We start from the raw sequence: 26,997 nt of genomic DNA, 5'->3' as shown, positions 1-26,997 counted from the left end.
AACCTGTGCCAGGGCCTCAGCACCCTCTGAGTCACAAATTTCTTGCTGGTATCTCATCGAAACCAATCCTGTTTTGGCTTGACACCACTCTCCCTTGTCCTGTCACTACATGCTCTTGTGAAAGCTCCCTCTCTTTCTTGTAAGCCCCCTCTAGGTACTAGAATCCTTAAGGTTGGAAAAGCACTCTGTGATGGTCAAGTCCAAGCATGGAATGACTGAGGGATGAAACTGGGCTCTTCCACAGAACTTCTGTGTCTTTCATGCCTTTCTACCCCCACCAGAAAGCAAAGAGCAGCGTGGCTGAGGTGCCACAGGCCTGCACCCCAAAGTTTTCAGCCCCTGGTGATTGCAAATTAACTCAGACCTTCCCAGGGCATGAGAAGGGGCTACACACAGCAGCAGGATCAGGATCAGAAGAGGCTTCCACACACATCCAGGCTTGCCAAGTCTTCCTTTGGATGACTTAGCTGGAGCCCAAGATCTGAACAAGATGCTCTGCATTTCAAACACTTCTTAGACCTAAACCATTATTTATTTGAATGAATAAATAAATACAAAAATAGGAAATTCTGAATATAAAAGAGGCTTCTTCAAAAACCCAGGAACTCCCAAAGCTTTCCATTAACACATATTTTTGAGACAGGAAAAAAACTCTGCAGTTGCACCAGTCAGAAGTTAAGAGAGACTTGAATATAGTAATTTTTGCAAAATAGTAGAAATAAGCACATTTAACACCAAATAGAAATAAAACTGCCAACATTCTGTTGGACTTTTAAACAGGACAGAAGGGAGAATGAATGGTGAATGGTTTTGTTCATTTTAAGTCCATTCTGTCTAACCAAACATCCCCTCACGTAGTAAGAACTGGCTGCCAAACCTTGTGGCTTGGCTCTCCAGGTATGCACAAAACCCAGTTCCACTCTCCCCCGCTGGGATACATCAGGTTCTGCCCTACTAAAGTCAGGGAAATTACCACTGAGGTCTGGAAACACAAATGAGAGCAGCAGAGCAGCTGTGCCCTCAAACACGGACGTGTGCGTGGCAAGGCACAAGTGAGCCCTGGCCTGATTAATTTCTGTGTCACTTGGGCTGCGTGTTGCTCCCGTGCCATGAAAACTGCCACCATGCCAGCAGCACTGCCTCCTGTCCTGTGCTGGGAATGGATATTTAGTACTGACCCCTGGTGAATGCCAGAGTGTTAAGTGTTTTGTGATTCACCCCTTGCCTTTGCTCATAAATAAGCCAATGGTGGACAGCATCACACAGCTCCTGGGCGGGACATCTATGTCCCCAAAACTTCTCATTTAACCAGAGAGAAGCTTTCCAGGGTCTTTCTACACAAAGGAATTCAGCAGTGGAAATGAAGCCCCACTCTTTCAGAGAAGGAATGTGTGGCAGGTGTGTGGGAAGGGCCGGGCTCAGCTGACAAAGGCAGCGATGGCCGTGACCTTGAGGCCCGACTCGAGCCCGTAGGCGGCGAGCAGCACAGCGTTGAGGAGCACATCTGCCCACAGCACGTAGCTCTGCCACAGCAGCAGGTACACACACAGCAGCACGCTGCCCACCGTGAGCCCCAGGCTCAGCCCCAGCGGCGCCTCTGCTTCTGTCAGGTTACCCTTGAAACCTGCGAGGAAACAGAAACCAAAAGTCCAATTTGTTCTGACAACAGCTCAAGCTGTAACTCGAGAATATTCCTGCTCAAAAAAGGCCCCGGTTCTGACTTTGCTCTTACTGAGTCCTAAAAAAGCTCAGAATACACTGAAATACCAGCCTGAATCAAAGCTCTGCCAGCAATCAAACAACAAGCCCAACACCAATGGACAATCCATTTCAAAACAGGAAAACTAACCAAAGTTAATCTAAATAAGTTCATCAGTTGATAATCACAGCCAGGGCACCTCTTCTTACCACAGAGAATCAGTTCTGAAGCTGCATCCTTCTGAGCACTCAGCTTCAACCATCAAACTCTTCCTGAGCCCTCCAGCCCTGCACTCAACATGGTGACCTCGGTGCACCCCTGGAGTCCAATCCTCATTTTCAAGTCTTATTCCCTTCTAATCTATACCTGTTTCAGATGACTGGCATTGTGGAGAAGCTGTCCTTCTCTCTTCTTTGCAGCTTACTTCCAAGCTCAGCTCAGTAGATTTTGGTGTTTAACTACATTAGAGTTGAAACCCACCTCTTTATTAATGGATCAGGCTCCATAAATACCCAGAGAGATTTAAAGCAGTGGAATAAATCCAACCCTAAAGCCACTCAGATTGATTCAAGGGCCCCACCCTGCATAAATGCCTTTGGAATATTAAGCAGATTTAAATTGTGATTTGGGTTTTTTAAAAATTGGACTTGAAGAAGTTTTAGCAGGCTTTGGACAAGGTCGGGAGGCCCTTCCTGCCCTTCTGTCTTAGTGAAAGGAAGGTGTTGGTGCTGGCAGGGGCATCCTCAGGAGAGAAAGGAAAGGTGTAGGGGTCTCCAAATATCTGCTCAACTGACAGACTCCATTTCCAAATGATTCATGTTTACAGATTACATTCCAGTCGCACTGATAACATCACCTACCCAAGTACAATCGAGGCACTTCCAGAATGGCCATAAGGAAAAGCACGGCAAGATCAGGAGCCAAAAAATCATCTGGATAACTGAAAACCTGACCTGGAGAATAAACCAGAGTAAATAAAGCAGGAAGACACAGCGGGACAAAACCCAGCTGTGCATCAGCACAGCCTGCTCTGGGGACAATACCTGCAACTTACTTTTGTAAATAATCATTGCAAGAGTTGCCAAGAAGTAGAAGATGTAATAAACCCCATTTACATAAAGCAGGATGTGTAAGGGAAGCGATGACAGCTGAGAACTGTTGTTAAGGATTTCTCATAGCAATGAGGTGGGATCTGTTCCATAAAAACACCATTTCCCAGTAACCCCAAAACACACTGCACTCCCTCTTTATACTGAATGGTCCAGCTATGCCTGGCTGTTGGGAGGGCTCAGGAAGGAACTTGAGGCTGTGAGCACCATGGCCTGGGATAAAAGCCTGCTGTTTCAGGCTTGGCTTTAGTTCCCTTTTTAAGGAATTTTATTTGGACTGCAGTGGGGCATCCGTTAGCCTGAGAAAGCAGGGGGGATGCATGTGTACATTACCCCAGACTACTTCTACACTTCTTAGTCAGCCTTAAGGAAGTTGACAGAGAGTTGGCAAACTCCATCAAACTTGTGTTTGGAGAAGAGGTGGCTCTGTGCAGCAGCCAGGCCTTGCTCCTACTCACAGCATGGAAATGCTTTGCTCCATACCTGTCTGAGCTCAGCTTTGAGATGCAAATTCCTAAGAAACAGCCTTAATTCACTCCCCTCTCTCCCCCAGCCTTTTTCAAATCCTACAAATATCTCCAAGCAGGGATTTCATCCCAGGCATCTTTTACAGGAACTGCCCATCCCGCTTCTAAACCCACCCACACGCCGTGGATGGATTCCAGTTCCCAGAGCAGCTCATTTTATTAACACAGAACCAGGTTTTGGGGTTTTTCCAGTTGAAGGAAGGTGGAGCAAAAAAAAAAAATTACTAGATAGGTTCTAAGCATGGAAATCTCAAGAGCCAAGGGTGTCTCCTCCTTGGAGGTTACTTGGATCTTGGCAGGAGTAAAGGTGGGGTAACTTACTGTAAGAGAGGAGGAAGTTACTACTGAGGGCTGCTTTTACTACCCCTTGTCAGCTGTGTCAGCTGTCTGTGAGCTGTGATGAAGGGGGTGTGTCCACCAGTCCATAAATGCAATTTTTAACCTCCTTTCCTAAGAAAATTGGTTAAATCATGACTGCAGGGGGGCTGAAGAGGTTTCTGCAGGAGCAGGAGCCCATCAGAAGCAAATCCCAGCTAAACCTGCACCAAACATCTTCCATTGGAAGCAACGTTGTCCCAGTTGTGCTTCCTGTGGATGACACTGACAGAAAATTCAGGAGCACAGACCCAGCAGTGTGCAGAGTTACTGGACAGAAGACAGGAATCCACTTGAGGCAGTCTTCTCCAGGAGTCTTGCAAGGAGGGAGCAGTGGTACAGAAAGGATACAATCTCTGATGTTCTTCCTTTCCATGGAGAAGAAGAAAACAAAGAGAAGAGAATATGTCTAAATCCAGAAACATTCTAACAATGGTATCTAAATTCTGGGAGGAATCTCTTTTTTCATCTCCCAGGAACATTTATTTCTTGGACTTCAGGTTCCAAAAATAACCTTTTCAAGTAGATGAAGTCTCAAATAATTTGGGGAAAATCCCTACTGGGAAAAGCCACTTTCATTGAGGAACTTTAGGCTCTTTCAAAGCCTGAAGGAAAGTGCACAGGCATTATCCAGAACTTGTTCATCCTGTCCTTTCCTAGCAGATGACACTTCATCCCCTCTAACTATGCAGGAAGGAGGTGAATATGGGATCCATTTGCTTGTAAATTGTGAGAAAGTTTGTGGAGAACACAGGGCTCCCAGGTTCCTCTAAATATCATCCCTCCAAATGTCATCTCTCCAAACCAGTTCCCTTCACAAAGTCATTCCACATCCAACCTCAGTGTGTTCTGACAGCCCACAGAAATCAAAGCAAGTATTCCCAATGATCCAACCAACACATTTCACTTTTATCCTTATTATTTTCTGCAAAAATCACATAAAATTCCCATGCAACAGGATGGCACCAACCTACTAAAGCACCTCTTGAGTTCCTCATTAATATTCTTGGCCTCTCTCAGACACATGAGGAATTGCACAGTTGGGATTTCTGTTCAATTGGGAGAGTAAAACCTGTGAAAGGCTATTTCATCTGTTTCTTCAGGGACAGCTCATCACTGTCACACCGCCATCCTCATCCCCGGATTCCTGATCTCACTGTCCTCTTCACCTAAGAGTTTTATGCATTTAGGTCCAAATTAATTCCCCCTAACTCCAGGCAGCTAATTAAGGTGTCCAGTTTGGGAACACAGTGGGAACGGACACATGATTTTAGGTGATTTATGTGTCCATGATCTGAAATGTCTCCTGGACCTGATCCTCTCCTCTCAGCTCTCTGTACAGGGACTGGGGGCTCCCAGCACTCATCCTGTCACTTGGGAGTGACAGGACAGGGAATTGCTTTGATACTGGGAAGAATTCCTTCCCTGTGAGGGTGCTGAGGGCCTGGGACAGGGTGCCCAGGGAAGCTGTGGCTGCCCCATCCCTGGCAGTGTCCAGGGCCAGGCTGGATGGGGGTTGGAGCAGCCTGGGATAGTGGAAGTTGTCCCTGCCCATGGCAGGGGATGGATGAGCTTCAAGGTCTCTTCCAACCCACACCATTCCAGGATTCCATGATTCCATGTTCACTCAATATCCAGAACTACAGCTACACCACTGGTGCTGAATTGTATGATAGTCAAAGCCATGGAATTCCCACAGGGAACTCCGAGTGAATTCCCTCAGGGCAGTTCCCCATCTTTATATGTGAACTCTTCTTTCCTTACTCCTTTCCCAGGAGAGGGCAGTGAGCCTCCTGCAGCTGTTCCAGGCCGGGATGGCAGCCACAGTTCCTGAGGATGTGCTGCCTCCCTCAGAGCGAGCGGGACATTTCACAGGGATAAACCCTGAAACCCCAGAGCACGCCAGAGCCAAGAGGGATTATTAAACTGCCTGAATATATCATTTCAGTGCTTTACCCAACAAAATCTTGGTTATCTATCCAGCCTGGTGCTGATTTTAGAGTGAGTGACACTGAGAATGGGGATTTGAGGTGGAACATGGCCCATTTTCTAACAGAAAGGTTTAATTTTTAACATAAAACTTTATTAAAGGCAGCAGATGTGGTTAGCATCGCCCAGAGCACCTCATTGCACAGTCTTGGGATTAGGACTTTTTTATTATTAATTCAGCACAAATTCTCTCAGCCGTCTTTATCATCTCCAGCCAAAAATTTACATTTTTGGGAGTAAACTCTGACCTCGGTGAAAGACTTGAAAATTAATGATTTTGACCACACTAAGGATGAAATTTCCCCCCTCTGAATCCCAGCAGTTCCTAAACTGAAGCAAAGATCTGGATTTTCACGAGGCGTCTCTCGGCCTCAGGAAAGCGTCTTTCCCGAGGTCAAGATGCTCCCCAGCCCGCACATGCGCCAAGCCCCGGCTCGCGGCGCCACCGGGATCTCCCTAGCGTGTCGGGATTGTCGCGATATGCCAACAGGACAGGACTCGACCTCGGCCCCGCCTCGCTCTAGTCGTGTCCCCCCGCGAGAGATCACCTCTAGCTCGGTGGGAGACGGCCCCCCCGGTGCCCCGGAAAGGGCTGTCGTGTCGCTGTCGTGTTGCTATCGCGACACCGCTCACCTCGGCTCGGCACCGCCATCTTGACGCCCCCGACCCGCCCGCCGGTCCTCCGCCGTCCCGGCAGCCCCCGCGCGGCCACTCGCCCCGCCCACCCGCCTTCGGGCGCGATCGGAGCGTTCGGCCCGGTTCGGTCTCTTTCGGGCGCTGCTCGTTCGGGCGTCTCCGTTCGGGCCGGCGAGCGGAGCTCGGGCACGATCGGAGAGGACTCGGCACACATCGGCGCTCCTCGCTACCGCCTTCGGCTGAGATCGGACACTGCTCGAGCGCGCTCGGAACTCTTCGCCTCGCCGGGCCGCACCGCTCGGGGACTCGGCCGCGTTCGGGCGGGCTCGGGTCTCACCCGATCCGTCAGGTACCGCTTCGGGCCGCGCCGCGCGGACTCGGCCGCGCCCCATTGGCCAGCTGGCAGGGAGCGCGCACGCCGGCCGCCTTCGCACGGGGCCCGAGCGGCTCGGGCCGCTTCGGGCCTCATCGGAACTCGGTCGAAAGGCCCCGAACACGCTCGTCAGCGGTCGGGCAGGCTCGGCTGCGCTCGGCTCGCCGGTCCCCCCTGCCCGCAGTACCCCCCTCAGGCGCGCCCGGGGGGGGAGGCGGAGCGGGCTCGGCCACCCCCGGTCCCGCGCATGGAGCAGCGCGACGGCGACTCGGCCGCCGGACAGCTCGATTTGCCCGCGGGACCGGGGCAGCAGCGGGAGCCACCGCAGGCAGCGGAGGGGGAGGCGGAGCCCGAGGAGCAGGAGGAGGCGGTAACGGTGATGGCGGCAGACGCCGAGCACATCGAGATGGGAGCACCGCCAATGCCAAGCGCCGACGAGGCCGCCGCCGCCGCTGCCTTCGCAGGTCAGGGCGGGCAGCGCTCCCTCAGCCCGCCCGGGGCTCCCCCAACCCGGGCTCCGGCCCCCACACAGCCCCCGGGGCTCGGGCTGGGACAGCGAGCTCCCTCAGGGAGCGCTCCCACCCCCTCGCCGAATCCCACACTCCGCCCCTTCACACACAGTAAAGAGCGGGAGGCGCCCGGTGCGCCTGGGCCACGGCCCCGTGTCCCCACAGCCCAGCGCCCCCAGTCGCAGAGCAGCGTCGTGCAGCCGAGCTGCGGTACCACAGAGGCCAGAGCCCTTCGCCCGCCCCAGCGGCTGTTGTTCTTTCACCCTCACCCACGTGGGAACCCAGAGATTTGAGCCAGGCCAAGCGCTGAACACCACAGAAACGCTGGGCTGTGCAGCTGTCAGCTCTTAACTGGGCGACCTGCACAGGTCATGGCACCATGGGAATTAATACATGACAGAGGCAGAATCTGTTCAATTTCTCCTGATGTCTGCCTGTCACCCCTATTTAAATAAAAGCACCACAGCTCGGAGTATCCCTAGTACAGATGCTATACTTATTTTTCCCTTAGTTCATCACACACTGATAGTGACTGCCCTGGTTTCATGAAGGTTAAAGCCTGTTGAACCCAAAGATTAATAGAAATAAGAATGATTGTGTTTATAACAACTTACAGGTACAATGAAAAATAAAATTAATTTAGAAAGGAAAGAAGAAGGAATTTTTCAGATGTTCATCAGGCTCTCTGCATGAAGCAGAAAATTAAATTAACCCTGTTTTACATTCCAGAAGTCACCACAGTGACAGTAGCCAACGTGGGGGCCTCTGCAGACAATGTTTTCACCACATCTGTGGCCAATGCAGCTTCAATTTCAGGACACGTGTTGGTAAGTCTGTCCTTTCATTTGAGGGCCTTGACAAAGTTTCTCAGTGTAAATGAAGAGCTGTACTAAGGCTTGTTTTCATTGTAATATCCAGGCATTAAACTACAAAGCCATTAGCTGGGGGACATACAGGGGTTTTATTCCTAACTTTTTTACCTTTCCACCCCCACATATTTGTCTGGTAACAAGCTGGTAACCTGGAACATGAAATCTTTGTATTTGCATCAGAGACTCAAAAATTAACCTAATAACTGCCATACTGATTGGAGTTTTGGGGTGCCTGTGAAATCTATTCATGTTGAAGTGTTTTAATCAATTTAAACTCTTTATTTCTTCTGCAGTCTGGGAGAACAGCCCTCCAAATTGGGGACAGCTTGAACCCTGAGAAAGCCACTCTGATAGTGGTGCACACAGATGGCAGCATCGTCGAAACCACCGGGATCAAGGGGCCTTCAGCACCTCTCACACCAGGTATTAGACAGTCTGCTTCTGGTGGGTTACTCTCCCAGAGGGATGGCTTCTACTCCACTCATCTTTCTAGAATCTAAAAATAGGTGCATAATTTTATAAGGGTGCTTTGCTCTCTTTTAAAAACTATAAAGTTGTTCAGATTGGAAAAGACTTTTAAGATATCAAGTCCTCACACAGTATTTTGTGTATTTCTTGGGAATGAAAGAATGCTTTTTTTGTTTTTGAATTTTTTTCCTGTAAGAAATGTGTTTAATTTCTTCATTCTTTGCCCTAACCCTGGCAAAGGAGCTGCTTGAAAAATCTTGCCCTGTTACCGGGCTTTCTACACCCATCCCACCCCCAAGGGCAAACAGATAATTTTAACATGGTTAATAAAAATCTGAGTCTCCCAGTTCAGCACGTGTTCTTTCCAAGGCTCCTGGCACACATTTTCATGTCCATTCAGGCTGATACTTTAGTGTCTCTGTCGCTGAGGTTTTGTTCAGGGCTGCCTGTCACTTTCCTTGCTGCCCACGAGATGGCACAGCAAACCTTCAGTGCTCCAAAGCTTCCCACTGGATGGGCTCTGGGAAGGGGAATCTCCAGCCAGCTCCTTACACCATAGCTCACACGTGGTGTAAGGATCAGGTCACAGTCTCAGTGTTTATTCGCTGTTAGAGCCTGTTTCCTCAGGTCCTCTTTGCTTAATTATCAGCCTTTCTCAGTTCGTTCAGGCTGAGCTTTTTGTGCTGCTTCATTGTGGGGGCGTTCCAGCTGCTCCAGTCAACCCCTTGGCATATCATCCAGCCGGGCATGGGATGGAACACCACTCTGCCTTTTGGTTCTTGACACCTTTCTTTGCTCTTTCCTCCAAGGACCACAGTCTCCTCCTACCCCTCTGACAGCCGTCCAGGGGAAAAGTGGAACCAAGTACAACTGGGACCCGTCTGTGTACGAGAACGAGCTCCCGGTGCGGTGCCGGAATATCAGCGGAATTCTGTACAAGAACAGGCTGGGCTCAGGTAACTGCCACCGGGCTGAGGGGTGGCACAGCTCCTTTTCTTCCTTCTCTACTCTTCTTTTAATCAGGTTTTTCTTAAGGGCTGATCGTGACAGGAAAAAAAACCAAGAGAGTTTCCAAGACAGCCCAGAGTCTTTTGATTTTACTGTTCCCTTTTGTTTTGCTTTTTCTTCAGAGGGTTTTTAACTTTTTCTTAAACCTGCAAATATCCAGGCTGCCATGCAGTGAGTCTCCTCAGTAATAGGCTGACTCCTTTAATGATTTTTTTGTCTCATAAGTAGACTTGTGTTTTTGCAAAACTCTGAAGAATCCCTGCTGGAATGCAAATAGTTTTTTCTCTTCACGGGGCTTCTGAGCTCTTCTCTTGTCTTTTATCCCTGTGGGGAAGCTGGGGAAGCTGCAGCAGAAATTGCCAGCCAGCCTGGCTGCCCAGTGCAGTGCTTGCTTTGTGGACAGAAAGTTTTCTTCTAAACCCACCACAAACTCAAAAAAGATCAGAAATTTAAGTGCACATTGAGGAAAGACTTAAATTTGTGGTGTTTGTCCAATACAGCCTTTTCTTTTTTGTGGAGGAGTAATTTTTACAGCCTTTTGAGACATAGAGTTAGAGCTCTTAACATGCCCATCATTGTCCCAGCCATGATAATAAATGGACGTAGTTACCCAAGAGCAGTGGTCATGTTTAGCGGTTCTTACAGATTAATTGCTCTTTTGTCCAGCAATTTTCATATTTTCTTCTTTAGAGAAGTGGCAGAATTATCCTTAACCTGGACTAACAGTGTATTTTGTTGCTTTACTTCAGGAGGCCGGGGCAGGTGCATTAAGCAAGGGGACAACTGGTACAGCCCCACGGAGTTCGAAGCCATGGCGGGGCGAGCCAGCAGCAAGGACTGGAAGAGGAGCATCCGCTACGCCGGGCGGCCCCTGCAGTGCCTTATCCACGTAAGGTTAAGTTTGCTCCCTCCTTTCTGCAGGAAGGGGCAGCTGGAGCCAGGTGCTGATGGCACCAGGAGCAGTGCTTGGTTTGGTTGAGGGGCGGTGAAGTAGGGGAATTGGTTTTGATATGTCTCAAATAGCACACTGGGAATCTCGTTTATACTGGGAAGAGTTTCTGCAGGGTGAAGCCCAGCCTTGAGCTATGCCACAGGAGTTGAGCTCTCACCTGTGATACTGTAATTCAGTAGCCTGATCTCCTTCAATGTCTGCCTGCCACGCCTTCTTCATTTTCACCATTCATTATTTGAGTCTCCTGGAGAGCTTGGCATTGCCACTAGGCTGGCAGTTGATTTCTGTTTGAGCAGAAATCAAGTCTCAAATTCATATATCCTGGCCTTTGGGTGTGGAAAAGGTTTGGTTTTCCTTTTCTCTCCTCTGACCCTCTCACCCCATTGCACTGGTGTGGGGAACTGGCCTCTCTGTTACTGTACAGCATCCAGGAGGGAATGGGTACCACTCTGGGAGCCATCCACATTTTTTAGCAGGATCAAGGTGTGCTCTGGGTGATTTTTGTGACTCTCATGCTGAACTGGTGATCTCTGATTCCAGGATGGGATTTTAAATCCCCATGCTGCCTCGTGTACTTGTGCGGCTTGCTGTGACGACATGACCCTGGTGAGTGGGAGGCTTTACATCCATTACTTTAGGAACTAATTATTTCTGTTGGACAAATTAACCAGTCAAGCTGCCACAGCTCTTGGGTGAGCAGGTCATGAGTGTCCTGGGAATTGAGTGCCCTGACACATGAGTGTTCAGGGACAAGTGCTTTGTCCCTGCCGTGTGGAGAAAGGAGATGAGGAACTGCTGGCATTATTGCAGACCCTCAGTAAAAGCAGATCCTACTTAGTTACTTAGTGCTTTTCTTCTTTTTTTTTTTTTTTTCATTTTCTAATTAATATATCTATGCAAAATGCCTTTTGGTAATGTCAGTGCTATTCATGATTTTTGACTCAAATTTCACAATGTTTTGAGTTGGAAAAATATTTTTGTGAAGAAGTAACATTATAATCTTATGATAGGTCAGTATTTTCATTTTAAAACTACTTGGGTTTTTTGTTAGTTGATTAGGGGTTTGATTTTTTTGCTAGTTTGTTTCAAAAATGAGATTTAAATCCTGAAGCAGAAGCAGAAGACTTTAGCTTGACCTGGTGCTTTGCCTTTCTTTTCTGCTATGAACTGACTGATGTGCTTGTTTTCTAGCCTGGAACTCCTCCCTCTTTTTCTCTTTTCTTCCACCACCTTGGCCAGCAGCTGATTATCTGCCCAGTTCTACTCCTTAAATAATAGTGGGAAGATGTTGAATTTGTGACTCTTCAGCTGGAGGGAGCTGCGTTTAACTTTTCTTTTTTATTCAAAGTTCTTTTTGTTTGGAAAACTTTTAAGTGCTTTGGTCTATTGTTGCAAACCAGACATCATCCATGGGGATCTGTGCTGCTGTTCCTGGAAAGATGAGAGTAAAACCAAAGTCTCCAAAGAGGTGCCTTAGCTAATGCCTTTTCCTTTTTTCTTTTCATTGTCTTTCTGGTGTTTTTCTACCCAGAGTGGCCCTATACGACTCTTTGTGCCATATAAAAGGCGGAAAAAAGAAAATGAAATACCGGCAACTCCAGTGAAGAAGAATTGTTCCAAAAACATCACTCTGCTTCCAGCCACTGCTGCAACTACGTGTAGGTTCTTTTCTCCTGGTAAAAATTGCTTCCTTCCTTTGGAGAGTTGCCCTGCCAGGTGTTTTATGTCTGTTAGTGGCCCCTTGGAACTGTCCAGCTGAGAAAAATCTCCTTTTTTTGGTCACATTCTTTTTGTTGGATGATTTTATTGTCTCAGTGTCACTTCCTATTTTATAGGAAGTAGCACAGTGTTGCCACATCTGAACACAAGTTGAATAGGAAAAAGTGCAGCTCTAGACCTCCAGGAGACTCAGGTTTAAGCATTGTGGCATCCTTGTGCCATGAACAGTAGGTTTCATATTTTGTGCTGAGAGAGGTTTGGGCTATGTCCTGTGCCTGGAATTGTTCAAGGCCAGGTTGGATGGGACTTGGAGTAGAAGGTGCCCCTGCCCATGGTAGGGTGGTGGAAGGAGATGACCTTAAGGTCCCTTCCAAGCCCAAGCATTTCAGGATTCTGTGGTTATAGTTTATGATTATATTGCCCCCTGTACCTGCTCTCAGTGGGGTGACAATTATGGGATCCTGGCCTGGATCCTTAGTGAATTTCAGGTTGATTTTTCACAAATAACAACTGAGAAATTTCCTGTTGGAATTAGTTTTGGGAGAGGCTGGCCCTTCTCTGCTCTGCCAGAAATCCCTATTCCATCCTCTGAGCTTCTTTGTGTCCCTTAGAAGCTGGAGTAAGATTTGTGCTATTCCTTGCAAAATAGCCTGGAAGCAGCTGGAATGAAATCCCCAGCCTGAAAGTCGTTAATGAAGGAGGCAGAAGGTGATGCTTTGATCTGCACATCCCTCTCCAACATTCAGCTTTGTCAGTTACTGGTTTGATTGGCAAATTATCTGTGTGAGAACAGGAATTAATTTGCAAGCTGATCCAGCTCACACATCCCCAGTCACATCCATATGTCCTCCTGCTCTCGGCACGCTGGCATCATCTGCAGGTAACAGTACAAAGTGAGTCAAGGAGGAAGCAACAGAAATCTAAAAAAAACCTAAAAAAGTAAGATTAGATCATCAGCAACAGTAGGAGGAGAAACACACAAGGATTCTGCAGAGGTTTTTTTTATGGCTTCGGTCTTTTTAGTCCCCAGATAGGTTGAATCTGTATTGGTTTGTTATGTGAGGTGCTGTGAGGCTGCTCGTTCTCTCATGCTGGCACTGGAAGAGAGAACCTCTTGTTTTGGTGGCCAAATACTTCAGCCAGGAATTTGTAGCTACGGTATTTTAAAATTTAATTATTGTGTACCACAGAATCAGACCATCACCAATTAACAGTACCAGTTAAATAATCCTCTTTAAAATGGGTTTTAAACATTCAGAAGCCACTCAGGTATAATTATACAGAAGGATTTTGTGCCTTGTTCCTTTCATTGGCTGAGCACATTCTATCACTTTGTGTAGATAAACAGCTAAAATTGCCCAGCTGTCATGGAATTAGCTGTAATCCACAAGTTGTTGTGTTGATTTAAGTAACAACAAACACTCTTGCTAAAATTGTCATAAAGCAGCCAGAAATTGATGGGGTGTGTGGCCTCACTGAATCTTTATGGGAAGTGTTAAGTTATGGTTCATAAAATAACTGAAAATGTGGTGATTTGGGAGATACTAGGTTGTAAATTAACGTTTTGGCCTCGTGCCCCCAGAGCCTTGGAAGGACAGCAGAGCCTTCACAAACCCCTTGGGGTTTTTATTCCCCTTTCCAACTGCACTGGTCACAGGTGTGATCCAAACTGGGTTGTCCCAGGCTGGTGATCTGTGAGTATCCTGAGCTTGGATGGTGCAGCACAGGGATAACAACAAACAGCTGGACAGGCATGTCCTCTGCACTGAGTGTTAATTATGAAAGTGCTTTAATGTTTCCAGTCACCGTGACTCCCTCTGGACAGATCACAACCTCCGGGGCGCTGACCTTCGACCGCGCCTCCACCGTGGAGGCCACAGCCATCATCTCAGAGAGCCCAGCACAGGGGGATGTTTTCACTGGAGCCACTGGTAAGAGCTCAGCTGTCTCCTAGACAGCCGTGGGGAGGAGGAATAGAGGTTTGGATGCCCACTGCTGTAGGAAGGAACATTTTGAATGCAACACAAAGGATTTATTTCTCAAAGGAGACACTGCCTAAGGCACTGTCTTTCCTGTGAGATCATTTCAGCAGTTTGAAATCTTAGCGGTTGCACCAAAGGAGAAGCTTTGCCCAGGTGTGGCAGCTGCTAATGTTCACCTCTGCTGAGTTCCTAGGATTTATGTTCATCTCTGTAATTTTTATTTTTTTTTACTCCTCATTTAACCTAAAATACTACCAAAAAAACCCAAACTAGGTGAGGGTTGAAATGGAGTGAAAAATGCCAGGATAAGTCAAACAAAATATAAATGCATTATATACATTTTAGTTCTCTCAGTTTGAGTCATGCTTTGGGTTGTGAGCTCTCCTGAGGGAATGATCTTGCTCCAAGAATGAGAGTTTGGAGCCCTGTGATGATCGTGGATATTTCAATATGTGGGATGGAACTAAGGAACCTGTGGCTCTAAAGGTGAAAGTAGAACATGGTCGAGCCAGGACCAGGATTCCTTGCTTGCTGACTGTGTGAGACCCTGCTGCTGTTTCACATTTTCAACCCTTGGGAATTACCACAGAGTGTAGGAACTTGTCTAAAACATAAAAACATAGGGGTGAATGCAGTGTAAGGAACACGTGCCAGGTGTGTTAGTGATTCCAAGGCCCTTGTTCTCCTGCAGTTCAGGACACCAACGTCCAGCAGCCTTGCCGGGTGTCTCATCCAGAGCCTCACTATCCCAGTTACCAGGACAACTGCCAGATCTCACCTTTCCCTGAGGCTGCACTGCCAACGTCTCATCCCAAAATCGGTACGTTTGCTCTCCCTGTGCTTCAATTTCCTCCCATCTTTCTCAACAAAGGTAAAGATTGGGACAGAAAATTAAACTTTGCTCTATTTTGCTTGTGAGTTTTACAGATACTAAGATTTGGACAAACAGGTGTCCCCTTCATGGGAGATTTTTCACTCTTTATTGAGAGTGATTTGATTTATTGATTGTGCCAGAGGTGGCTGCTGTGATTCTGCATCATGAGTTGTCTTGCATTCCCTGCCGTTCCTAAAGTTTTTACTTCCAGACTTTTGTCTCTTTGGGCACTGTGGCTGAACGTTTATTTAGTGTTCGATCTGAGGAGAGCAAACCCAATTCAAATCATGCCACAGAAGCTTTTCTAGACATCCCTTTACTCCAGTGATGCGTGATGGGGGTACTTTTGACCAGGTTTAGTGTCAGTTTTCAATCCCCTCTGTATGACCCTTATTTATTTCTTTAGAGTGGCACAGGATGTTCCTGGTCTCCAGAGTCAGATCTTCTTGTGTTTAAGACTTAGTCAGATCTTGATGTTACTAATTAAACATTGATTGTTTTTTCACCAGTGAATACTTTCTCTTGCCTGATGTACTTGTGCCAAAATGAGGAATTGGAAGTAATTCCTGTTTGATACGTTATCAAATGCCAGGCAGGGATAAATACTGTGCTGGAAATGGAGAGTGGGAAAGGCTCTTGTGCAAACAGAGATTGATAAAAAAGACTGGTTTATCTCGTACTCATATCTATGTGCAAATAGTTCCATGCCACTCATGTGCAAGTTCATTAAAATCACTGTTTTAATTAAGGGTGTTTTGAGGTCAGAAGTCTGCACAACCCTGAGGCTGGTGGTACCTTCTTTGTACCAGTAAAGAATTCAGTGAGGAATGTCGAGGTCAGTGTTGGTAGATGTGAATGTCTTGGACTGAATTTTATGGCAGATGGTGAGTATTTATTGCTAGAATTACATTTTGGCAAAGGAAAGCCAGATAACATTTCTTCCTGGAATGTTACCTAAGCTGAGCTTATACTGTGTGTGATGGAGTTCCTGGGTCTGGATTTAATTTTATTAAATTAAATACCCTGATCTCCCAGTGTACACACAAACCTAATGTGAAAGTAACTGGTTCAGTGACACACTAACTGCTGGGTTATTAAAGAACTTCCCAGCCCATGGTTTTGGGAAGTCCATGTTTGGAATACACTCACTTGGAGGTAATGGTGATTGTCTGGGGTTAAGTTCAGTGTCTGGCCAGGGTTATGTAAAGGTCAGATTTCAGGAAGCACAGAGAGTGTGATGTGGATCAGTACTTGAGTTTTGTGGTTTGCACCCTGAGAATTGACATCTGGGTAGGATCATCAGGGTGTTTCTGTAAAGTATTGGGTCACTGAGTGACTTACTCTGACCTTACCTAGCCATGGCTGGGGGAAATGTTGGCAGTGGTGGAGGAGTTCCTGGGAATGCTGCTTTCACTGCATCATGGTGCTTCTCCACAGCAGTGCTGCGAGGTGTTAAACTCTTCCTAGGGTCATCCACGTCAAGAGGAGGCATTCTTGTCCCGTGGGCTTGTTCTGCACAGATGTGCACTTGATGTTGCAGAAGGAGCAATCTGTTTAACAAACATTTTCCTGGCTGGAAATTCTGCAAACCACATTTTAAAAAATAAACCACCACAGAAAAACCACAAAAACCAACACCCTGCCACCACCACCGCTTCATGGAAATGAAACACCCTAACTGTCTGTATATTCTCTTCTGTTCCTCATGTGCAGTGTTGACGTCTCTGCCTGCCCTGGCAGTGCCCCCCCCGACGCCCACCAAAGCCATGTCGCCGTCGGTGGTGAACGGGCTGGAGGTGACGGAGCAGCGCAGCTGGCTCTACCTGGAGGAGATGGTCAATTCCCTGCTCAGCACAGCACAGCAGCTGAAGACTCTGATTGAGCAGGCCAAGCAGGCCAGCTCCTCCTTCCGTGAGGCTGCTGTCACACAGGCCAAGATCCAGGCTGATGTGGAGAGGAAAGAGGTAACTGTGCCACAGCGGCTCAGCCACGGGCACCTTTGGGGCTGAGTGGTGAGCAGAGTAGTTTCTGGCTGGAACAGTGATACTGGAAATTGTTTCTCCAAGCCTTGAAAGCAATGCTAGCGAGAGAAATCTTCGGAAGTTATTTGTATCCTGGGGAAAGGAATAAAGTTCTCTGGGATTCCAGGAGCTGTGGGCAGCAGGCTGGTTGTACAGACTGTTTGGTGTCACGATCCTGAGCTCTCCCATCAGCTGTGCATAAAGTTATGGGATGTGGGCACTAAGTCCCGATCTGAGGAATCTGGTGAGTGTTCAGCAGTGCAGTGGCTGCTGTCAGGTGAGCTGGGTTTTCAATAGGATATGTGGAACAGCTTAACACAGAGTTTATGGGGAAGTGTTCTGTCCCAAGGTAAAAGAGGGAGTTGGGGAGGATTCTTTTTGACAGATTTCTCAGATGAAAATAAAGCACAAATGCGGCAATATTATATCTGAATATAAAGAAGGCGTCCTACTGAAGGGGCATAGAAAAGAGAGCAGAGAGGAGAAAAGAGAGACAGAGAAAGAAACAGAAGACAGGGACAGCGTTACCGCAAGCACGCCGGTGCTCGGTCGGCGCCAGCTCAGCAGGCGGAGCGTGCGTGTTGCAAGGCGCGGCGAGACCCCGCGGCTTTGTCGGTGCCCGGGCGCAATCTTCTCACAGCAGCAGCAGCAGCAGCAGCAGCGCGTCCCCGGCGGCGGCAGCGAGCCGCCCTGCGCCGCTTCTGTGAGCGGCGGCGGATGCGGGCTCTTGGTGGCCGCATGCGGCAGCTGCGGGCTTGTCGGGGCGCAGGCGGTGACGCCAGGCTGGTGGCTGCGGGCTGAGCGCTGTGGCGGGGTGGCGGGGCGGGCAGCGCACAAACACCGCGGCGGCGGTCGCGGCTGAGTGCAGGCGGCTGCAGCTGCGCCTGGGAAGCGCGGTGGAGGCAGCCGGCTGCGGCGGCACCCGCTCCCGCTCCGTCGGGGAAGCAGCGGAGCACAAGGTCGTGGCGGCAATGAGCTGGTTGGCAGGAGCAGGGCAAAGCAGGTAGCGGCAGGGAAGCAGGACAACAGGGAGGAAAAGGTGAGGTGTGGGGGGGAAGAAGGACCAGGGTGACTCTCCCAGCGAGCCTCTGATGCCTCCAAGAAACCCAAAGCAAAAGGTCTCGCCGTTTTGTCACAGTTAGCCACTTTTGTGTGCTAAGGCTCCTTCCACAGCCCGATTGTATGGACATTCTTCATGGGAATCCGAGCCTTTGCCCTACCGGCAAGTGGGGCGGGTCGCTGACAGCCTGATCATGGAAGTTTTTTCGGCCCTGATTGGCTGCCTGGCAAAGCCCTTGCAGGAGCAGGGTTACCAATACATGTACAGACGTGTATACCTTACAGGAATTCTTCACCTCATGTGTAACATACGTCAAACCATAAATAAAAATCAGATTGATCCCTCTCGGGGAAGATAAGCAGTAAAGTTTAGAGGTGTTTTGCTGAGAACTGTGCAAGCAAAGCTGACTCGCGAGTCCTGGTGGTAGGACTGGCAGGCTGCCTGGCCTCTCGGAGCCCTGACTGGTTCCCATCTTCTCTCTCTTGTGGACAGGGATTATCCACAAGAACTGCTCTCTTCTCCCTCCTCTTCTTCTTTGTAACTGATGCATGGTAGGGATCTCGGATCCTTCTGACCACCAGTTCATGCATGCACCCAAGTATAGCTTCATCCTGAAGGTGCTGTCCCTCTCCCACAGATCCACAGCTGGTGTGAACCGGGGAGAGAGAGGTGGGGGGCAGTGTTGAAACTGGTGTCACCAACAGCAGCTGCTGAATTCCCAAACACCACTTTCCTGCTGGTGCCATCAGCATTGTGCTAACATCAGCTTTCTACTGAATCCATAGGCATGAGTGTGCAGCAACAGGCCTGGAAGAGAGGTGTGGGAAGACTTTGCTGGAAGCTGAGGACCCCTAGGACAGTCCTTGCAGCCTCTTTGATATTCTTTGCCATGTTGGCTCTGCTAACCTCTCCCATATGATGCATCTTTGATGTGCAGGTGTGTGATATACTGGGAGTCGAATCCTTCCCTGCCTCCCTCCTGTAGAACAGGTGCTGGTGCTGCTGCCCAGCTGGGCTGGCTGCTGCTGGAAAACTGCACAGAGTGTGGGACACTGAAATATTGGAAGCTTTGGCACAGTTGAGTGATAAACATCTGCTTTTGTTTAGCTTCACTCTGCTTTTTCTTTCCAGTCTATGTGCATCTTCCCTTCTGTTTATCCTCACAGTGGTTTCTGGAATGGTTATTCAGTCCCTTCTCCACACCCTCTGATCCAAAACCAGCTCTCTTTAATGTTCTTCTACTTCTTGTCCTGGGAATGGGAGTTAGAATCCCTCCTTTGTACGGAGTAAAGCTGACTTGACATGGGAAGGATGAGCACATGATTTCCAGAGAAAACCCCTTTCCCAGGAACTGCTGCATGCTCAGTTACACCACTTGTGTCTCACCATTCTCACTGTGTAATGGGGACCACCACACTTGTGCACTGTGGTGAAACCACAATACTCATGCTGATATTTTTTATCATCCAGACAATTCTAAGCTGTGCTGGCTGCTGGAACCATCCAGACAGTACCACAAGTACCTGTCTCTGAATTAATTCCTGCTTGTGAATTCCATATATGGACAAAACTCTGTGTTCCTGGATACAGGGAAGCAATTACACTAAAGGTCAAAAAATTGGCTCTGCTTTTGTGTTGGTCAAAGGGTCTTTCCCAATTTCCTAGTGGTTTGTGACTCAGTTTCCCACTCAGTATGTGTGTGGTCCCGTGGCTTTTTTGGGCACTTAAGGTATATGAAAAGCAGAGAGGCTTTCATGGCCTTCAGGTAGGGGATTTTTTACAAAGGAAATTGGTGCTTAATTAGCACTTAGTTTGTTCTTCCACTGATAGAACTTCCAAGGGTGAGCAAACAGGGGGAGCCTTTCCTGGTGGTGTCCCTGTGTCAGAGCTGCAGAGTGAGGCTGGGCTACAGATGAGATGATAACAGAGCTGCAGACTCAGCTCTTCCTGGAAAAGTGACTTAGTACAGAGCAGTATTGTAGAGATCTGATAGAAACAAGCTGGTTCCCAACTGGATACACAAACTCAGGTGCCTCGTTGTATGCTACAAACTCACTATAGTGTGTTTCAGTATTGTATTTATTATTTGATGAGCTTTCTAGTCATTAAATAGCACAAATGAGCTGTCCTGCTCCCATAGAGCAGCAGTTAGGTTGCCTTAGCTTTAAATAGCAGGAGCTGTGCTCTGTGCTGGGCAGTGTCAGTGGCTGTGGGACTCACACAGCTCTGAAGTGTGTCTGATGTCAGGGGTTTGCACTCTGCCTCCCTCCTTGTGCCATCTCAGCCCTGTGTTAGGGGCTGGGAACATCCTTATCCCTTTTGAAGGAACTGTTCCAAATGCTGGAGATAAAGGCTTCACCAGCAGGGAAGTTTTTTAGCACATAATTTAGTATTTTGGCAGTTCTGACACACACTCAGTTGCTTTCTTTGTACTTCTTAATTTCTGTAAATTTGTTCAAGGGTCATGGTTTGTTGAGCAAATTTCAAGCCTGAGGATCTCCTTCAAATTTTGTTTCCATCTTTCCCACAAGTCATTTTGATGTCTCTGGGTAAGTCCTTGGCCTCACTGTGCCTCAGATGAAAATAACACTTCCTTCCCAGAGAGCTCATGTGCAAGTTTGCAAAGTGTTAGGAGTCGCTGAGTAAGGTTACATTTGTGTTACTTAGAAGTCCTGGGGAATGATATCCCAAAAGAAAAGTAAACCAGGAGCCCTCCAGCCCCATGTTTATATGAACTTCCAAAATGCGTCATGATATTGCAAAAAAATGGAAATATGGAGAGATTTATAAGGTTTTTCTGAATTGCAGCATTTTGTGTGGGATTAGTTAAATACAACTGCTCTGGTTGGATTTCATGTGGCTGTTAAGAAACAGTTCTGGAGTATCATTAGTAATTAGGTTGTGGTTGAGTATCTGATCCCCTGGTTAATATCTCCATGTAGGCTTTACTGCATTTTTTGGTAGAGGAAGGACATCTGGGAATTTAGGGTGAGTGGAGTAACAAAGGCTCAGTGTCTCTTGCAATAGATATTTGACATTTGCAGATCAGGCCCAAAATGAAGAGATTAAAGGCAGGACTGACATGTTGGTGTTCTTGGGCAATGTAATTTTTCTGAGTGTGCATTAATCCAATGTTTATATCAGATAAACTTTAGGATGGGGATATTACACATACTCACTAAATTCTGTACCAGAATTGCTAGGGAATAATAAAGAGATTCAGAAAATGCATTAATTGTATTTTCTGTACAAGTTGAAGAAAATGAGTGTTGAAATCCCACAAATGTTTTAATTGGAATAGCCCTCTGTAAAGCAGAGATGCTTCTGGAGCCCTGCCTGTTTGAAAGCAAGTGGAAAATTAAATCAGCAAACAGCTGGGGCATCTGAATGCTTTTTAAGAAAGATTAAACCAATTCAGGGCTGGAGAGCATGAAATTAATCTAAAAAGGGTTGGACAGTTGAGAAATATGGCTCTGGTCAGCAGACAGTGGCTTGTGTACTCCAAACTAGCAGTGATACTCTTGGGAATTGGAGATTCTGGATTTTGTGGAGCTGTTTCTGTGAGAGATCTGAATGTGTCTGGCTTGTTCCTCTTTCTTATCACACCTTTTCCTTCTCCATGGTTTTTGCATGGCTGGAATTGCCTTGTCAAATAGGACAAAACCAAATCACACCCCTGGCAGGCCACAGCAAGAGGCTTCTCTGCCTCCACCTCCATCTGCCTGGAGTTTTTAAATTTAATTTCTGTCACGGTAATATCAAGGTTTTGAAGGTTGTGGTTTCACAGGAGAATAAATACTGTGCTCTCAGGTCATACACTTGTAAATTAAGCCTTTAATCTCCTTATGTGTTGAGTCAACTCCTGGATGAACCTGCTTGGCCTGGAGGAAGGGATTCGGCTTTTTTGAACTTTTTAACTGTTCCAAATATATTTAAGCCAGAGTTAGCACATAATTAATTTGGGATTGAGTTTGGATGCCATTAGTTTGGGACTTCTGTCCCTCACTGCTGAGTGTGTTGCAGCTGCAACAGGTACAGCAGCACCTGGTTGGGATTGAGTTGGTGTGAAGTGATTCTGGCAGGTGGTCAAAGTGGGCTGAGAACATCACCTCCAGAGGATTGATGGAGTCACAACTTGTTCTACAGCCCTCCCACTCTTCTGTTTCAAGGAGGAGTAATGATTATGGTTAGTGCTGCTCCTAAAGTCTAAGGTGTGTTAATTTTGTTTGGCTTTTCTTTTCCTCCTAATCCTTTTTGGTGGTCTGTACCTTCCTTCCAGACTCCTTTGCCTCTTTGTGAATTAGGATCACTGGACTTGACCCAAAATTTGGCCCCAGAATGTGCCACTTGGCCCTGTTACCTTGGTGTTTTCCTCATGTTTCTTGTGCTTGTTTCCCAGTTGCCACGTGTGGGGGAGTTGCAGTTAAACCCCCCAGTTTAAGGACAAGTGCGTGGCTGGATGGAGTGGGGAGCTGGGCTTGGAGGCAATGCTGTACTGAACTGGCAGTTTGTCACCTCAGGCCATTTTCTCACAGGCTCCTTGCCCTGTCTCTGCATCAGGTGACAGTGTCCCTCTCCTAGAAGTGAGCAGTGAGGGGCCACCCTGTCCTGTTGCAACTGCAGCGTGGGGCTGGGCAGACACAGCTCAGCACAGGGACCCTTCATCCCAGCACCCTTTCCAACCGCTCACGTCATGCTCTGGCTGGGAAATGACATGTCTGGTGTGTTCTCCTTGCAGCAATACCAGAGCCAGTTATTCCAACAAACAGAGGATGTGGATGGGAAGACAGAAATCATCATCAAGGTAGGCTGGGGATGTCTCATGTTGTGAAGAGCCTTTTGGTCTTTGCCTTATTCCATTTAAAGCCTCAGAGGTTTTGTCATTGCTGTGGAATCCTGTGGTCTGTGTCTGGCCTTCTGACAAAGGATCTGAGCCCTTCCCTCCCTTGGCCAGTGCTCCAAGCAGTGTCTCCCCTTTCCCAAGCATTCCAGTTTTCTGTGCTCCTTCACCTGGCCAGGTTCATCAGTCTCCCTCTCCTCTGAGTGGTGCTGCTGCAGCTCTGGTGGGTGGCTGTCACAGAGCTGTGACAGGAAGAGAATTTGCTTCCTTTCTGTTCTGTGAGCTGGTTTTCATAACTCCACAATTTCCTCTGGTACTTGGAATGGGAGTTAGTTCTGGACCCATGACTGAAGCCCTTAGAGCTGTGTTGCTCAGTTCTCTTTCAAATCTGCAGGTACAACCATGCCCTGTGTATTTTCCACATTTTCCAGTTACAAACAGCCCCAGTCAAGTGTCCCGTCAGGGCAGGCTTTGCAAGTCCCAAATCACAGCTTTAGGCCATTTTTGGTGTCCCAAATCCACAGCTGCACATCAGGAGCACAAACACAGTTCAGTGTCACCAGCTGTTCACTGCAGGTACATGGAAAGGTGTGAAAGAGGCTATTAATCAGAGCACTGATTTCTGGGGTGGTTTTGCTCAAAGAGAGAAGAAACCTAGAGGAACTGATGAGCCCACAAAACTTTCACAGCCCAGCAACACCTCTTGTCACTGCTGCTGACGTGCTAATGATTTGTCAGGCGTTTAATGAACTGGAAGTGGAATGCTCTGTGAAGTGCTTATTTAGGTGGCAGTTCAGTGATGTTTCCACCTAAATATACAGGTTAATTGATGTCATCAAAATAAGATTAAAGCGATAGACACAAAAACATCACTTAAAAAGCAGGTGTGATTTTTCACCTGTGTATCCTATCTCACCTTGCTTCTGGATTTAAATCCTGGGCTTCTGTTAGAACCTTCTTAATTTGACTCCTGTTTCCCTCTTGGTACACTCCTTATGTAGTCATGACTGGGAAGGGACCAAGGAACATATCCCATAGAAGCAGATGCCTTTTTCCTCCCTAAAACTGGGGGGAAATATCTGAAGGGTCCCATCTGTATTCTTAGTCTGTTGTCCTTCCTCAGACCTTCTCTTAGATATACACAGGACTATAAACCCAACAAAACCACCAATGAAATCTGCCTTTAAACCTTTAAATTTGGGATAACCTCAGAGCTTGTGTGTCCATAGCCTGTGCACAGCCTGACATGTCTGGGTGGGAGACACCCGACTCCTGTAGTTACCTGACTGCTGGATACTGGACCTATCTGGAGGGAGATTTCCCTGGGGGTGGTGGGGATGGGTTTTCATGACCACTCAGTGTCCACACAGTTTTGGGGGGCTTCCTGCCCAACAGAAAGAAAACCAGATGCATTTCATTTTCCAAATGAAATTTCATTTCCTGCTGAAAGAGCAAGGAGAGTGGGTCTCTGAGGGTGTATCCAGAGGCGACTGGGCCTCTTTGTTGTGGGTTGTGTGCTGAGGCTATTTTGGGAAATGGGAGCTTTCCCACTGCTCCGGCATTCCAGCCATCACAGCACTGCTGTTGCACCTTGGTGATGCCCCTGGTTTGTCTCTGTGTGACTTGTCCCTCTCCATCCCTTCCCTCAGCAATCCTGCGTCAACTGCGGACGGGAGGCCACCAATGAGTGCACAGGATGCCACAAAGTCAACTACTGCTCCACGTTCTGCCAGCGGAAGGTATCAGCCTGCTTGTGACTTGGGATTCAGTTCCCCAGAGGGGGCTGTGTGACCCTGGGGACAGCCAGGCTGCTTGGGCTGTCACCTGATGGCTGTCAGTACGGAGGGAGGAACGGACAGCAGAGCCAGGCAGTCAGAACAGAGCCTTGCATGGGTTAAGCACTCCAAACCCACCCTGCCAGTGGGATCACCAACAAGGCTGTAGTGATGGGGCAGGCCTGCAAGTCAGGACAGGGTTAAAAGGGTAGAGAAGGTCCCCAGGTTTGCACACACCTTCCAAAAGGTGACCCAAAAAATCCAAGTGACACTAGAAATGAAGCATGGACACCTCACTGGGAACTGTGGGGAGCACTTTTACAGCCCCTTCATGCTGCTTCCTTCCTTCCCTGCTGCTCCTGCCATGGCACTGAGGACATAGTTCTCCTTTCCATTACTTGTGATGCTGGAGGTGGTACAGTGGGACAGATTCTACAATTGTGAACTTGGGAGGTGGGAACAGTGTGAAGTACAGTGGAGGAAGTTGTTGTGTGTCATGTTTCACACCAGTTCCTTACAGTGACCCTTGGCCCTTGCTTGGAGAGAAGGATGCTTCAGTTTAGCCATTACAGCTCTGTTGGGTGGCCAGGTTCAGGCTGAGTCAAGCTGTCCTGAATTCCAGAAGGAATTCCTGAATTCCAGAGTTAGTTCCAGAAGGAATCTGTTCCTGTCCTAGCTGAGCTAAGATCCCAGCACAGTGCTGTCCCTCGGGAGCACTCAGTGTTGAGAGCTGCCTTTCAGGAGAGGCTTTAAGTCGAGGTTCTGACTCAGTTTTAGTAAATTTTCCATCTGACTGACACTGATATCCTGGATTGTGGTTGTATGGAGATGGCAGCATTCTGCTTAGTCCGATTCCACCTCTTACATTGATCCAGTGCATGGCTCCTTTGTCCTCCATCATTGGTCTGGTTTGTGGAGAGAGAGTGTTCTCACACAGGGATGGCCCTTCTCCAAGGGCCTGTTCTGCTCACAGCCTTTCTCTCTGCTCTCCCCTGGCAGGACTGGAAGGACCACCAGCACATCTGTGGCCAGTCAGCCACGGTGACGGTGCAAGGGGACGAGGTGCACGTCCCGGACAATGTCATGGAGAAGGTCACCGTGTGAGGGCGCTACCTCCGCAGCCGTTCATGGACACGCGGGGCCGGCTGGATCGGCGACCGGCGGGAACGGTCTGTCCTGTGCCAACAGCACTCTTCTCACTAGCAGACTCATTTTTCATTGATTTTTTTGATACTGTGACAGCACTTGTCTATTCCCAATCCCCTCCCAAAGCTTTGGATAATACAGAGACTGTGAAAACCTCATCTGGAACCCTCTCCCTTCCGTCCCAGCCCCAACTGGCTTTGGGAGGCTTTGCCTTTGCCTGACTGGATCCTCCACCATGTGGATTACAGCAGTCTCCTCATCTCTCTTGAGATGGATCTGAAGCAGGTGCTGCAAGGAGATCTGCCAATGCTTTCTCCTACTGGGGCCTCCCTACCTCTCATTAGAGAAGAAAAACAAATCTTTGGCTGGTTTATTTAATTGCCTTGACAAAGTCGGTACAAGTTCTTAGTTTGGCATGGAAAGGATTTTGGGGTTTCCCGTGTTCCCTCTGTGCTGGGCAAATCTGGAACACATTGGACTTCTCTACTTAAATATAGTTGAAAAATAACATGTTGTTAAATAAAATGTGCTGAAAGCACAAGTGTGCCCAGTGGTTCCCCTTCATTCCCCGGGCAGCACTTTGTGGTACAGGTAACTGCTCAGGTGAGTGCACCAACAGCTGCATGTGTGTCTGTACTCCCTGTCTACCTGGGAGGTATTTTCTCCACAGGGAAGCACAGCTTCATTCCACAGCATGCCTGGAATGTCACTCATAGCATCCAGCTGGCCAGAATCAGATGGGATCAAGCCCAAGGTGAGCACAGGTGGATATGGGGCTGTCCTGTCTCTGCCCTGTAAGAGCTGCTAATTAGAGATGTGCTGACCATTAGGAAATTACTGGCTTTGTTCACTTCAACAAATTAATTTTAATTAATAATCTACTATTTTAATTGTTAAATCAATCCTTTATTTGTTAATTAAGTTAAACCTTTGTTTGTGGTTGGAGATTTCAGAGGAGTTTTGACAAGTGCACAAGCCTCTGGTTGGTTGGTTGGTTGGGTTTGTTCTTAGCTCCAGGCATAGCCCCCATTAGGGGTCACAACCCCCATGAAGGGTCACAATT

The 26,997-nt window shown here is 47.9% G+C and overlaps 2 protein-coding genes across 4 annotated transcripts; one reads left to right on the top strand and one right to left on the bottom strand.

Annotated features, from left to right (window-relative positions):
• Positions 1–510: 510 nt before the first annotated feature.
• TMEM80 (transmembrane protein 80) lies at positions 511–6,796 on the bottom strand. Its single transcript, XM_066552009.1, is given in 7 exon segments — positions 511–1,624; positions 2,560–2,652; positions 2,754–2,847; positions 4,062–4,078; positions 6,333–6,366; positions 6,369–6,478; positions 6,481–6,796. Coding segments are annotated over 7 exon segments (801 nt in total). The 5' UTR covers positions 6,728–6,796; the 3' UTR covers positions 511–1,418.
• DEAF1 (DEAF1 transcription factor) lies at positions 6,602–26,480 on the top strand. Of its 3 annotated transcripts, none has more exons than XM_066552007.1 (13): positions 6,602–6,684; positions 7,947–8,044; positions 8,383–8,512; positions 9,367–9,513; positions 10,315–10,454; positions 11,058–11,123; positions 12,049–12,175; positions 14,039–14,167; positions 14,910–15,038; positions 16,806–17,056; positions 22,912–22,977; positions 24,663–24,752; positions 25,788–26,480. In XM_066552007.1, exons 5-13 carry the CDS (start codon positions 10,377–10,379, stop codon positions 25,890–25,892), a joined length of 1,041 nt encoding a protein of 346 aa, XP_066408104.1. In that variant the 5' UTR covers positions 6,602–6,684; positions 7,947–8,044; positions 8,383–8,512; positions 9,367–9,513; positions 10,315–10,376; the 3' UTR covers positions 25,893–26,480. The 3 variants fall into 3 exon arrangements, with proteins under 3 accessions (XP_066408104.1, XP_066408102.1, XP_066408103.1); XM_066552005.1 differs by lacking the exon at positions 6,602–6,684 and adding an exon at positions 6,853–7,172; XM_066552006.1 differs by lacking the exon at positions 6,602–6,684 and adding an exon at positions 6,853–7,172 and having other exon boundaries at positions 25,762–26,480.
• Positions 26,481–26,997: the final 517 nt, after the last annotated feature.

Source organism: Molothrus aeneus, chromosome 6, assembly GCF_037042795.1.
Source record: "Molothrus aeneus isolate 106 chromosome 6, BPBGC_Maene_1.0, whole genome shotgun sequence".
Classification (NCBI taxonomy): domain Eukaryota; kingdom Metazoa; phylum Chordata; class Aves; order Passeriformes; family Icteridae; genus Molothrus; species Molothrus aeneus.
This window is presented reverse-complemented; position numbering and strand designations above follow the sequence as displayed.

Excerpts from the sequence above, each read along its gene's own strand:
- DEAF1 (XM_066552005.1), top strand. The coding sequence starts at position 6,956 with ATGGAGCAGCGCGACGGCGACTCGGCCGCCGGACAGCTCGATTTGCCC. Across the intron at positions 9,514-10,314 it reads CAAGAACAGGCTGGGCTCAG|GAGGCCGGGGCAGGTGCATT; the intron begins GTAACTGCCACC and ends GCTTTACTTCAG. Across the intron at positions 22,978-24,662 it reads AGACAGAAATCATCATCAAG|CAATCCTGCGTCAACTGCGG; the intron begins GTAGGCTGGGGA and ends CCCTTCCCTCAG.